Source organism: Galeopterus variegatus, unplaced genomic scaffold (assembly GCF_000696425.1).
Source record: "Galeopterus variegatus unplaced genomic scaffold, G_variegatus-3.0.2 Scaffold2342, whole genome shotgun sequence".
Lineage (NCBI taxonomy): Eukaryota > Metazoa > Chordata > Mammalia > Dermoptera > Cynocephalidae > Galeopterus > Galeopterus variegatus.
Genome location: NW_007728453.1, coordinates 5726 through 17736, shown reverse-complemented (window position 1 = coordinate 17736; position 12011 = coordinate 5726). Strand labels below are relative to the sequence as shown.

The window sequence follows — 12011 nt, the reverse complement described above, 5'->3', positions numbered from 1 at the left end:
TGTGGCCTGCAGGTCATTAGTGAGGTGAGCAGAAGGGAATCCTGGGCTTCCCAAAGAAAAAGGAGACCATGCCAGCCTCGTGGAACGCAGCTACCAGAAAATACAGAAACAGGTCTATTCCTTGCGAACTCTGAAGCCCATGAAAAAACGGACTCACGGTGGGGTGGCTAAAATGTCCCAGCGCAAGCTGCTGCTGCTGATGGGCCATAGCTCAAGGGCAAGGCTTGTAAAGGATTTTACAAAGGATTTTAAAGTATAGCCAGAAAAGATACAGTTTTTAGAAGTTAAACGCTCTTATCTGAAGGAAGTTTGCCCGGAAAGATGTAGGCTTCAAGGGCTACTGGACGATGATTGGTCTGAACTTCAGCTTACGGGAATTGCTGACAAAATTTGAAAAGGTATGCAGAAAGCAAACTTCATGAATGTACTCTTTTCCTTCTTCCTTTTCTTGTCTTTTTTTTTACTATGCATTTAGATGGCAGATATTCTATTGACTTATGGTTATTTAATGTAATTTATAAAGCATATTCTAGTTTGATAAAAACAACTTTAAAGTTGTTTTTCAAGTAAAGAGCGAATTAGCATTTTTTTCCTTTGGTCAGGAGGGCTGCTTCTGATGCCTGTCACTTTTAGAATTCCACATCAGAAGAGATCTTTTGTACTCAAGTTGGCTGGAAATTGAACTGAAACTTTTTTGGTAGGGGGGGGTGGATAAAAACAAAAACACAAAACCAGCAACAAACACCGGGTTTTGCTGCCAAAGTCTGACTTCATCAGGCCTGGGTTCTGTTTTCCATAGCCCCCAGGTTTATCTCCCCAGCCTGCCGTGTGCTGCCCTTTGCAGCTCCCTGTCTGAGAGGATCCAGTACTGAAGGCAGGAGAAGTCGCCTCACAGTGACGATGGCCCATCTGATCTCAGCCTTTTCCTTTTTATCTGAATGAGTCTGTTTTAAATGTGAAGTGCTTGTATGCAACGCGCTGTGGCTTTAAACTTGGATTCTTAATTTGCATGTAGTTCTTTTTTCCATAGTAAGGTTCTTGGCGCACTCTAGGACTGAGTCTAGCCTGTAGATCAACTATTCAGCAGTTGTTAAAAAGATGTGCTTTCCCCATGAATACTCTATGGCTTATTGCAAGTACAAATATAAGCAAGACTGTATTGAGTGATTAAAAGAATAAATAGAATAATGGTTTTTTTTTTTCCTTACAAGCCAGAGGAAAAAGATATAAAACCATGCCATTTGAAAAGCTTGAAACTCTTCCAAAACCGTCGCAGTCATAGATTGCCTCCTGATGATAGAACATAATAGTAGGACGAGTGTGGAGAAAGAATTTAGCCCCTCACTGGTGGGTGTTTCCTCCTGGCCATGGCTGCTGCCCTTCTCTCCCTGCACCCTAGCTGCAGTAGTGAGGATTGTGCTTATAACACGGGGGGACTTTGACCTCTCGCTTTAATATGTTGTTAAGCATCTAAATTCCTGAGAGTAAAAGGTGGTTCACATGCCGCTTGCTCACCAGTTAGAAGGGGCGTGGAAGAGAAAGAATATCTTCCTTATGGCAGCTGGTAACAGCAGGTGACACACTTTATGGCCATAAAGAGGTCTGTTAGCTTGTTTTGTATGGGTGTCTGTTTCTTCCTTAAAAGGTATAATGCATATGTGACTTGAATAATTCATTACTTAGACCCCCTGGAGAGGCAGTAATTGTGGGCAATAGCTGGACTTTTGTATTGTAATTGCTGCTATTAGTCTTAAAAGCCTTGGTCAGATACCAGAGGTTAGTAACCTGCCTTAGCCTTTAGGACATTTTATCAGCAGAGGTAGAAGTTCTGGTCATATTAGTATGTTTCCTCTTTTAACTTCTGAGCCTTAGTATCTGAATATTCTTTATTCTTATCTTAGTAATTGAATTGATAGTAAATGGAGTCCACTGCCTTATTCCTGGAAAGGCTTGATTTGGGATTTTTTTTTTTTTTTGAGACAAGGGCAAATCCAAAGAAACATTCCTCCTGTAATTCACAGTCTGAAGGTCTTCATATGTTTATTTTTGTGTTAGACACCTTTATAAAAATCTATGTGAAAGTTAATGTCTCTGTCATATTTCATTCGTAGAAAGTTGTCGTACATGAGTGTATTTTTCTCTAACTCAAGTCTTAAAATCCGATGTGTATTTTAACAAAAGCTGTCTCGTATATTGAGTCCTTGGTACATTGATTCATTGCCAGGAAACCTGGAATTATGGAAAGGTATCACTACCTCACACCTCTCAAATACATCTACTTTCCTCCAACTCTGAGAGCAATAATGCCATTTCTAGGGAAAGACCAAGGCCTACTGCTGTACTGCAAAAGCCACTGATACACAGAAACTGAATAGCAGTCCTTCCATATGCAAAGACAGAAGCTGTTTGCTCTCAGTTCCCTTAGTCCTGTCTTTTCATCAGTATTAGTGATCTGTTTTTAGAGAGAATACTAACCTTAGTGATCTAACACTGTTCACATCAGCAGTTCTAATTGTTCAGTCTGATGGTAGCACAAGGTGATTTTGCTGTGTTTCTGAAGCCATTTGAGGCTTTATAAAAACTAGGGTCCAGTGTTGAGACTGTGGATCCATATCCTTTCGTGGTCAGTAGTTGAGGCGAATAGCTTAGGGGTTGGCCTTCCGCGGATGGCTAATCTGGAAAGTTATAGTCTGGCCAGATAACTAGAATTAAGCAGACCTTCAGCATAACTTCAAGGCAGCAGTTTGTTTGTGGAGGTGTATTGAAAGAGAGATTCTAGTTGGTATTTTTGGATTTTAGAGAAATCCAGTGCTGTTGTGATTTTGTTGGATATCTATTTATATATGAGTGTTTGGCACACAATTGGTTGTCTAGTCCCAAAATGTGTGATGCCAGGATTGTGGTTTTTCCGGCATAGGCAAGATGAGCAAATTGCACTTGGTCCTCATTCCCAATTTCCTAGAACCAGAAAAGGCAATGCTGGGAGTCACTGGGGACCAGGAGACAGGGAGTGTTCTGCTTCCACAAGGTGACAGCTCATCAGAGGTCAGGAAACCCCAATTGGAGGGAACCAGGCATACCCCAGAGTGATACCTAAAGAGAAAGAAGTTCTTTTTACCAGGGGGGACCTTGTGGCAGGATGTACCTGCCCGCAAGCAGGTTCTGATCATCTATCCCAGTGAGGAGGGGTGAGCAGTTGTGGCCCAAGGGTGAGTAGGCAGAGAGTTTAAACTCACAGTTAACTTGAGACCGAAAGCTAGTCTTCCAATAAACCTCTCTGAAATCCAGCCTGTGGGTTAATTCTATTGCCATCCTGACTTTAATTCATTAATTTTCTCCTTGAAAGTACTTCATAACGGAAGTATCTCGTGGGTTTAGTGACTATTAATATATTGTCATACTGGAGCTATTTGCTTTGTGTTCTTTGTTCTCTTTGTTTAGTGGTCACAGAAGATAGAGTAATGAATAGTTTTAGTTCAGTAACATTTTGAGTGACTGTTACCTTTTATTAATTTATGCAGTTCTGCCAGTAGATGATTAATGGTAATGATAGTTCTCTAAGGGTGTTTGTGGCATGCGTCTGTGTAGTACCATTCTCTTGGTGAATCCTTGGTGAAAGAAGCTCTCCACAGTGACAGCACAGAGAGAAACCACTCGTATCTAATTTTAGAACAAATGTGTCCTGGATGAGACACAGTAAACTTCACATTTTAAGGTCTACTCATTTATTCAATATTTAGTAAACATTTATGAAATACCAGGTGCTGGTCTGAGTATAGACATGGGAGACCTTTCCACATGGAGCTTACAGCCAAGTGGGAGGATATGGCCCTTAAAAAAGGAAGTTTTAGATAAGTGTGTAATTAAGCAAAAGTAGAAAGAGCAATAAGAGTAATCTAGTTAATGCTGGTGCTCCTGAGGTCTGTCCTGGAGAAAATACCTTTAAACTGAGACTTACAAGAGGAGTTTGAGATCAAGGAATAAAATGAGGTTGTGTGCCAGTGTGTGTGGCCTTTGGGTGGACTTGTGTCAGAGGAAGAGATCTGGAGCTTTCTGGACAACGGGAACTGCTTTGACATACACAGAAGTTGAGGAGTTGTGTGCCCCACAATTGTAGTTTTAAACATCTAAAATGCAAATTCTTGATTGGGTTTTCAAACCTGTTCAGTTTTGATTACACTCTCTCATTTTGGGAATTAAGGTGAGACAATAGTTTGGCCACATGAAACATTTAATAACTGCTGCTAAGAAACTTGTGTTCATATGCAGATCAAATCTGCTTATGTATAATGCACCTGAGAAGGGAAGCCACGGTATTTTAATTCACTACGATTTTAGTGTATTTTACAAACAAGAGGTATAGAGTTGAGGATGTGGAACATCTTTTGGTTGTGAAAGGTACTTCTGTTTATAGCAGTGTTTACTGTGTTAAAATTTAAAATGTGGTTTGTTTATAGATTACTAATTATTGCAAGTTGGCTTATTCAAATTATCTTGAAAGTGCAGTAAATTGTGAGTTTGTTCCACTTTATAATCTGACTTTTTTCTACTCAATTGTCTTACTTATATAGTCACAGATAATGGGAAAAGAACATTATTGGCATTAATTTCTTAATTTATAAATGCTGATGTATAACTAATGATATCATTTTCTATTATTGGTCAAAATGTGATTCAATAGAGTGATTAAAATAAGTGCGATTAGTTGTTTGAAGAAAATGCAGCTTATAGAATACTTTATTGAGTGAAATCAATAAATCAATTGAAATAATCCATCGAATAATTAATTGCAATTACTTGCTACCTGGGAACCTCACAAACTGTCTCAAAATATATTTACATATGACATAATTTTTTTTTTTTTCCTTTTTGTCTTTTTTCGTGTCCGGCAATGGATCGCAACCCTCGGTGTTGCGCCCGCACCTCACTCAGCCAGTGAGCGGGAACCGGTCTGTATGTAGGATCCGAACCCTCAGCGGGAGCGCTGCCACGCTCCCAAGCGGCGCACTGTAGCAGTGCGCCACCGGGCCGGCCCATATGACATAAATTTTGATACTGTTATTTGGTTACTGTATTCGTATTTAGGTAATATCTGATTTTTTATTTTTATTTTTTAAATTATGATTCTTCATTTTTAAAACCTAAAGCTCTGGCAGTAATCCTACTGATCTCTGATAATTAATCTTAAACTGTCTCTGAAATCTGGTCTGACTTTTGAAAGGAACAGTGGATTTATTTGCCCCTGATGGTTAACTTTGTTTATTTAGCCTGAGCTTTGGGACATGGTAGGAAAGTTGTTGCTAACCTCACTTCTTCACCTCCACAAAAGGGGTCAGAACTCCTTCAGAGAAAACATTGCTGTGGCCATGTAGGGTTAGGTAAATATGCCATACAAAAATAAACCAAAATTATGTCAACAAGACCTGAAGAGTATGAATCTATTCTAGCACCAATTAAGTTACTGGATACTTCCTGGTAGTAGTCTTCTAAATCTCTGTTTCCTGTCACAGGGTTCACAGTTCTGTTTATTATAATCTGAAGAAACATTTTTGCTTACATGGTTGCACTTAACTACTTATGAAGTATTTGCAGTTATATCTCTCTGGGTTATATCATTAAGGAAATGTCCAGTTAAAGGCAAAATTGGTACAACAGTACCGATTATTAAATAAGTAAGAAGTAAGAAAATAAATAAATGTTTTCCTTTGTTTGTAAAGTTTTTTTGACTGGGTAGTAGGTGTTGTTTACAAAAAGACTAATTGTTATAAGTGAATGTCTGTGAGCTTTTGTAGCCATCTTGAGAGGGCTGTTCTGAAAGTCTGCATCTTATGCTTTTGATGGTGTTTTAACTTAGAGAAAAATATGTTGTCCTCTTCTCCTAACCCCTGGCTTTTCTTAACCTTCTATATTATACTAACCATTATTTAAAAGTAATTTTCAAGTGAATCTTCTGTCCTGTTTTCAGGTATTAGTTCAACTGCTTGAATATCTTGCTCTGGCCTCTGTGCACATGACTGGCTTATGTTAAATGGTTGGAAGGGCATTGCTTTGTGCTTCTAGATGGATTACACTCCCATAAGTAATTATCAGTGACCATTTTGTGCTCTTTAACGTTCAGAAGGGCTAGCAGGTGACAGAGGTAAGCATTAGTAGAGCCAAGTCTCCCAGCTGTGCAGTGAGAGTAAGCCCTCTTTCATGGAACTTAATAATTTATTTTAGCATTTGGTGCTACATCAGGGTCATGATCTGGCAGCCTCCCATGCTGGCATCTTGACTTTAAAAGCAGTGCATCGTAGCGCAGTGATCTACTCAGGAGTGTGATTCATTAACTACCTTTAATTCTGAATGTCCAGTGAAAAGCTTAGGTAGGACTTTGCGGTGCAGGCTTCTAAATGATTTTAGGTTCTTCATGTTAAATGTTTTAAATGAAGAATTGACAAAACGATTATTACATTCCCTTCCAATTCTTTGAGTCTATTTTTTCTTGGCACTATACTGACTAATTTGCCAGGCAATCAAGATGAACTTATTCATTCATTAATTCATGTGATTATCTCTCCATATATCATCTATCTATTGTATTTCACCTTAGACTCATTCTATGTAATGGAACTGCAAAGGATATTGAAGAAATATTAAGATGATTTTTGGTCTTTAGAAGCTTTTGGTGTATTTGGCAAAATAAATAGGCCACTAAATATTCAATAAAACAAAATAATGTAGGCTGCTTACCTTTTGTTTGATCACTTTCTGGTTGTTGATTTTCCTCTTCGCTTTTGATGGTGTTCATGTGTGGAAGTGTTTCCACTTATTGAAAGTTATATTCAAACATGAACATATGATCACTGGCAGTGTTCTTAAAGACAGCTTTCTAAAAATACTTATAACTGGCTGGGCCAATTATGAGCCCTGTTTCTTTATATTTGTCATGGTGGCTGCGTTGGAAAACACACCACCTGATATTATGTGAGGAGGCAGATTTGCTTCATGTTCTTGGCACCCAGATTTCTCAATGTTGGGGAATGCTCTTGTGAAACTTAGAAAATTATTTATTCATCTTCATGCTCTTCTGCCTTTCTACTTCTCTTAAATGTGAAAGGAAGCAAATAGGTCAGGCTACATCAGGATGTTGCGGTTTGAAGTTGCCTTGTGATTTTAGGTGTGGTCCACTGATGATGATGTATAAGAACCTATGCAGGAAATTTGAGGCCAGATTCTCCTTGGCAATAGAGAGCGAAGAGATGCCTGGCTTGTTTTGTCATTGAGCTTCTTGAGAAAGATGGCTACCCTAAATAGATACAGCATAAGCTTAAAACCGTTGCAAACATTGTCTGCTAACCTTTTAGTATATCTCTTTACATGTCCTAAACTGCATTTCAGTACACAAAAATAGGACAGTTCCATCCTAAAGAGCAGGAACCATGTTTTCCAGGAGATGACACCAAAGAACTTTTTAGCAGAAATTTCCTTTTTTTTTTTTTTAAACTGAGGGTTTCTAATTGAAGTATTCCAACCTAAGATTATAATGAGATTGCCATTTTCCATACATAATATAGCCCAGCCTAAGAATCTTGAACTAGAATCTGGCTCTGTTCCCCTGCTGCTCTATCTGTGTCTGCTCTGCACTGTGATGGAGCTGACTGTGAAATGCACAAGAATCAAAAGTCTCAGAATTTTTGTTCAGTGGTTAGCCCTAATTCTGCAAGTCACACTTTGCAGGTGGATCTGATTTGGCTTTGTCATTAGGGTCAGATAGGCTCAGAGATCAATGAGCTTGCAAATTTGGACCATAAGAGCTGTTCATCAGACTTTGTATTCATCTCACCCACTCTCCAAATCTGACCCTATTAGTGTCATGTTAGACATAAATCCCATCAGAAATGATAATAGGGCAGTTCTACCCCTTCAGCTTACGTAAATGATGTTTTCCTAACATGCTGATTGGAGTAGGGAGGTGCAAAAGGTCCTTCCATGGGTGCTTCTGGTTAATGTAGGTCTGTGAATGATTGAAAAACCGTCACTTAGATGCTGCTCCCTAAGCCTTGTTTCTTGATGGAATGCATGGATGTGCTTGTCAAGAGTGAGTATAAATGAATAACAGAACTCCTTTGAACACTCAAAAAACTTCTATTTACATTTTTACAAAGCTCATTCAGAATTGGAGAAACTTAAGAAAAGAGAGGCTGTCTTAGTCTGTTTGGGATGCTATAACAAAATACCATAGACTGGGTAGCTTATAAACAACAGAAATTTATTTCTCACTGGTGTGGAGGCTGGGAAGTCTAAGATCAAGCTGCTGTCAGATTCAGTGTCTGGTGAGGGCCTGCTTTCTGATCATGGCACTTTCCAGTTGTGTCCTCACATGATAGAAAGAGCAAAGCCACTCTCTGGGGTCACTTTTATAAGGGCACCAATCCCATTTATGAGGGTTTTGCTTTCATGATCTAATTACCTCCCAAAGGCCCCATCTCTTAATAACATCACCTTGGGGGTTAGAATTTCAACATATGAATTTTGGGGGGACAAAAACATTCAGGCCATAACAGAGGCTTATAAAGGAAAACTTGAGAAGGGCAATAAAACTGTGGTGTTTAAGGGTTTGCTTTCCTTTTACTAATTCAGATTCATTGCCTGAAATAGAAGTTTTTTATTTCCGCAGTGTTCATTACCAAATAATGCCAGGGAGACTCACACCATACCTTCATGGCCCCCCGTGGTGAATGTTTTTCCATTTGTAAATTCACACTCATTTGTGGGATGTTAGTGGCTGTCACACCAGAGTTAGCTACAACTAGGTTGTTTTCATTTAATTCAGAAGGAAAAGATGATTGCCAAATTAATATAGATACTTGTGTTGACAATCTTGTAACAGGAGAGTAGTAAAAATTTTGATTAGATTTTCTGTATCTTAAATTTGTTGTATTTATTTAATTATAAAAAGAAACCCCATTTTTGTAGAAACTTTTGAGAACTCAGAGAAACATAGAGAAGAACACTAAAATCACTTGGAATACTCTTATACAGAGATTACATTATTTTTACTTTTTACAGTTTTTTGATGTATATACGTGTGCAATTGTACAAAATATGTTAATTTAAACACCTGCCTTTAAAAAATTAGGTTATCATATTATATAGTTTAGCATCTTCTATTTTTAAACTTAACATTATATTACCATTAATATATTTTGATAGTTTCCACTTTTTTACTTTAAAAACAATCAGTGTGTTAAACATGTTTGTACATAAATTTTCCTAGGATAGATAATTTCAACAGTTTTATGACTTTTGACATAGATTGCCAATGTTTCCTCAAAGTCTAAATCAATCTTTATTATTTATAATAATTCTTATTTTACTTAAACTCCATCCAAATTTATTTTACATAATAAACTTTTCCTATTTAATAGGAGAAAATATTATTTTGTTAGTTTTTATTTTTTATTTTTCCTTTTTGTCTTTTTTCGTAACCGGCAACGGGATCGCAACTGTCAGTGTCATGCCTGCCCCGTGCTCAACCAGTGAGCAGACTGGTCTCTATATAGGATCCGAACTCTCGCCGGGAGCGCCGCCGCACTCCCAAGTGCCGCACTCTACCGAGTGCGCCACCGGGCTGGCCCAACGTCAGTGTCATGCCTGCACCGTGCTCAACCAGTGAGCGGACTGGTCTCTATATAGGATCCGAACTCTCGGCGGGAGCGCCGCCGCACTCCCAAGTGCCGCACTCTACCGAGTGCGCCACCGGGCTGGCCCAAGTTTTTATTTTTTAATGAGGATAAACTTGTGTAAGAAAATGTTCTTTTAAGTTTTTAAAAATAAATTTATGAGACTGAAAGGGCAAACGATTAGTAAGTTTATCAAAATGTGAAAAGCATTTAAAATTGTATAATACCTTAGAGACCTCTGTAAAACTTCATATTTTAAGGGAAGTTTATCTCATTTGTAAAGAGAAAGAATCTGAATATTAAGCAAAGTTTGATGACTTGGCAACAACGGTTGAATAAAATTTCAAAAATTGTTCATTGAATTTGAAATACTAACATTTAACTAGCTGATGCATGAAATTTAGATTATAATACATTCTGGTTTTAAGACCTGGAAAATCAATATATTGAAGATTTAAAGACTATTATTTTCAATGTAAGAATTGTGGAAAAACTTGAATTTGTTATCATTTACGATGAAATGAACTCTTTTGCCTGAAAGCAACTCATCTGTGAGTATGAAAAAATAAAGCTCTATACAGAAATCCCAAGTAATGTTAACAGTAATACCTAACATTTGCATTATCCCTCTGCTTTTATCTCTTTAGGACATCCAGGCGGAAATTGATGCCCACAATGACATATTTAAAAGCATTGATGGAAACAGGCAGAAGATGGTAAAAGCTTTGGGAAATTCTGAAGAGGCTACTATGCTTCAACATCGACTGGATGATATGAACCAAAGATGGAACGACTTAAAAGCAAAATCTGCTAGCATCAGGTCAGAAGAGTCAACATAAAATAAAAATAGTGGGGGTGGGTGGAGATTTTTGTATAGCAGAGGGAGAAAGAGCAGCCTGACCACCAATGAAATAATTTAGGATTTAACTGCAAAGACTGTTTTCCCAAAAGTTATAGTTTTACCTCCATTTATGTCCGATGTCCTCTGCCAGCTGTTCCTGACTATTGACAATTGTTCATACGACAGTACTTAAAAAAGTTCTTGGAAAAACAGAATTAAAAGGTAATATGAATCTTTCTGTGAACTTTTAAAAAAACTTTTTATTATTTATGTATTTTTTAATTTAATCAATATGTTTATTGAAACATATTGATTATACATACTTGTGGGGTGCAGAGTTGAATATCAATACATATAGACAGTGTGTAATGATCAAATCAGGGTAATTAGCTTATTCATCATTACAAAACTTAATCATTTCTTTGTGATGAGGACATTTGATCTCCTCTCTTCTCATCATTTGATAACATGCAGTAGATTATTATTAATTATAGATGCCTAGCTTGACTGTACAACAATGGAACTTGCTTTTCCTGTCTAGTTGTTATATTTCCGTTAACTAACCTCTCACTATCCCCTCTTTCCCTCCCCATTTCCTGCCTCTAGTAACTGCAGTTCTGCTCCTGCTCCGTGAACTATTTGAAGTACTCTTGTATCATATTTTAAACCTAATAACACTAATAACAAAAATGTTGCCAATATGGGCTAATTATTGAGTGTCTACCTTGACCAAATACTGTGTTAGCTTCTTTACAAATATTATTTTATTTAGTACCAAAGAATCCTAGTATTTTAGATGGTAAAATTCTTTCTTATATGAGGAAGCAGAGATTTAATGGGTATGAGGAAGGACTTGCTGAGTTTTTGAGCTAACAAGTGCCAAGCCAGAATTTGAATCTAGATCTCTTTGACTGTTGGCAATGAACATGTTTTGCTTTATCATGCTGTTTGTACATCCAATTAAAGATGGGTTTATAGAAATTAAATATCTCTTTTGGACACTAAAATGGAAAAGTGATGATTCATGTCTGCATTTGGAGAGAGTAAAATGAAATAAGAAGGAACCTTAGGACCAGAATCTGACTTGAAAAATTACCTTTAAAAAGGCCTTTCAAAATTACCCAGACTAATAGAGTGATTAGTGTTATTGGGGGTCAACAGTGTTTTAAGATCATGTTTAATAAATGAGGGACAGTTCCTAATTGGGTATAAGTTTAGGGGATTGCGACTGAAGAACTATTATTGAGCAAAATTTCAAGAGAGGAATGTTGGTTAGGAAGTCCTAGATCAGTTTCTGTTGCTTTATCATATATTGGAAAATGTACAACCTTAAAACTAAATGGTCTTGACTTTGACTCTTTTGACTTGACTGTTTACTCTCTGATCTTGGGCAAATCACTTAGGCCCTCTGAGGCCTAGTTTTCTTATTTACAAAATCAGAATATAAATATTTAACCCACATGATTGTTGCGAAGATTGAATGGGATAATTTGACAGTTCCTTAG

General features: G+C 37.4%; 1 protein-coding gene across 1 annotated transcript in view; it reads left to right on the top strand.

Moving 5' to 3' along the window:
- Positions 1 to 10504, top strand: part of UTRN (utrophin) — a 288470-nt gene extending 277966 nt beyond the window's left edge. Inside the window, exon 51 of the mRNA XM_008581386.1 lies at positions 10313 to 10504. Coding sequence (XP_008579608.1) covers positions 10313 to 10504 — 192 coding nt within the window. The remainder of the gene's footprint in view (positions 1 to 10312) is intronic.
- The last annotated feature ends 1507 nt before the right edge of the window (positions 10505 to 12011 follow it).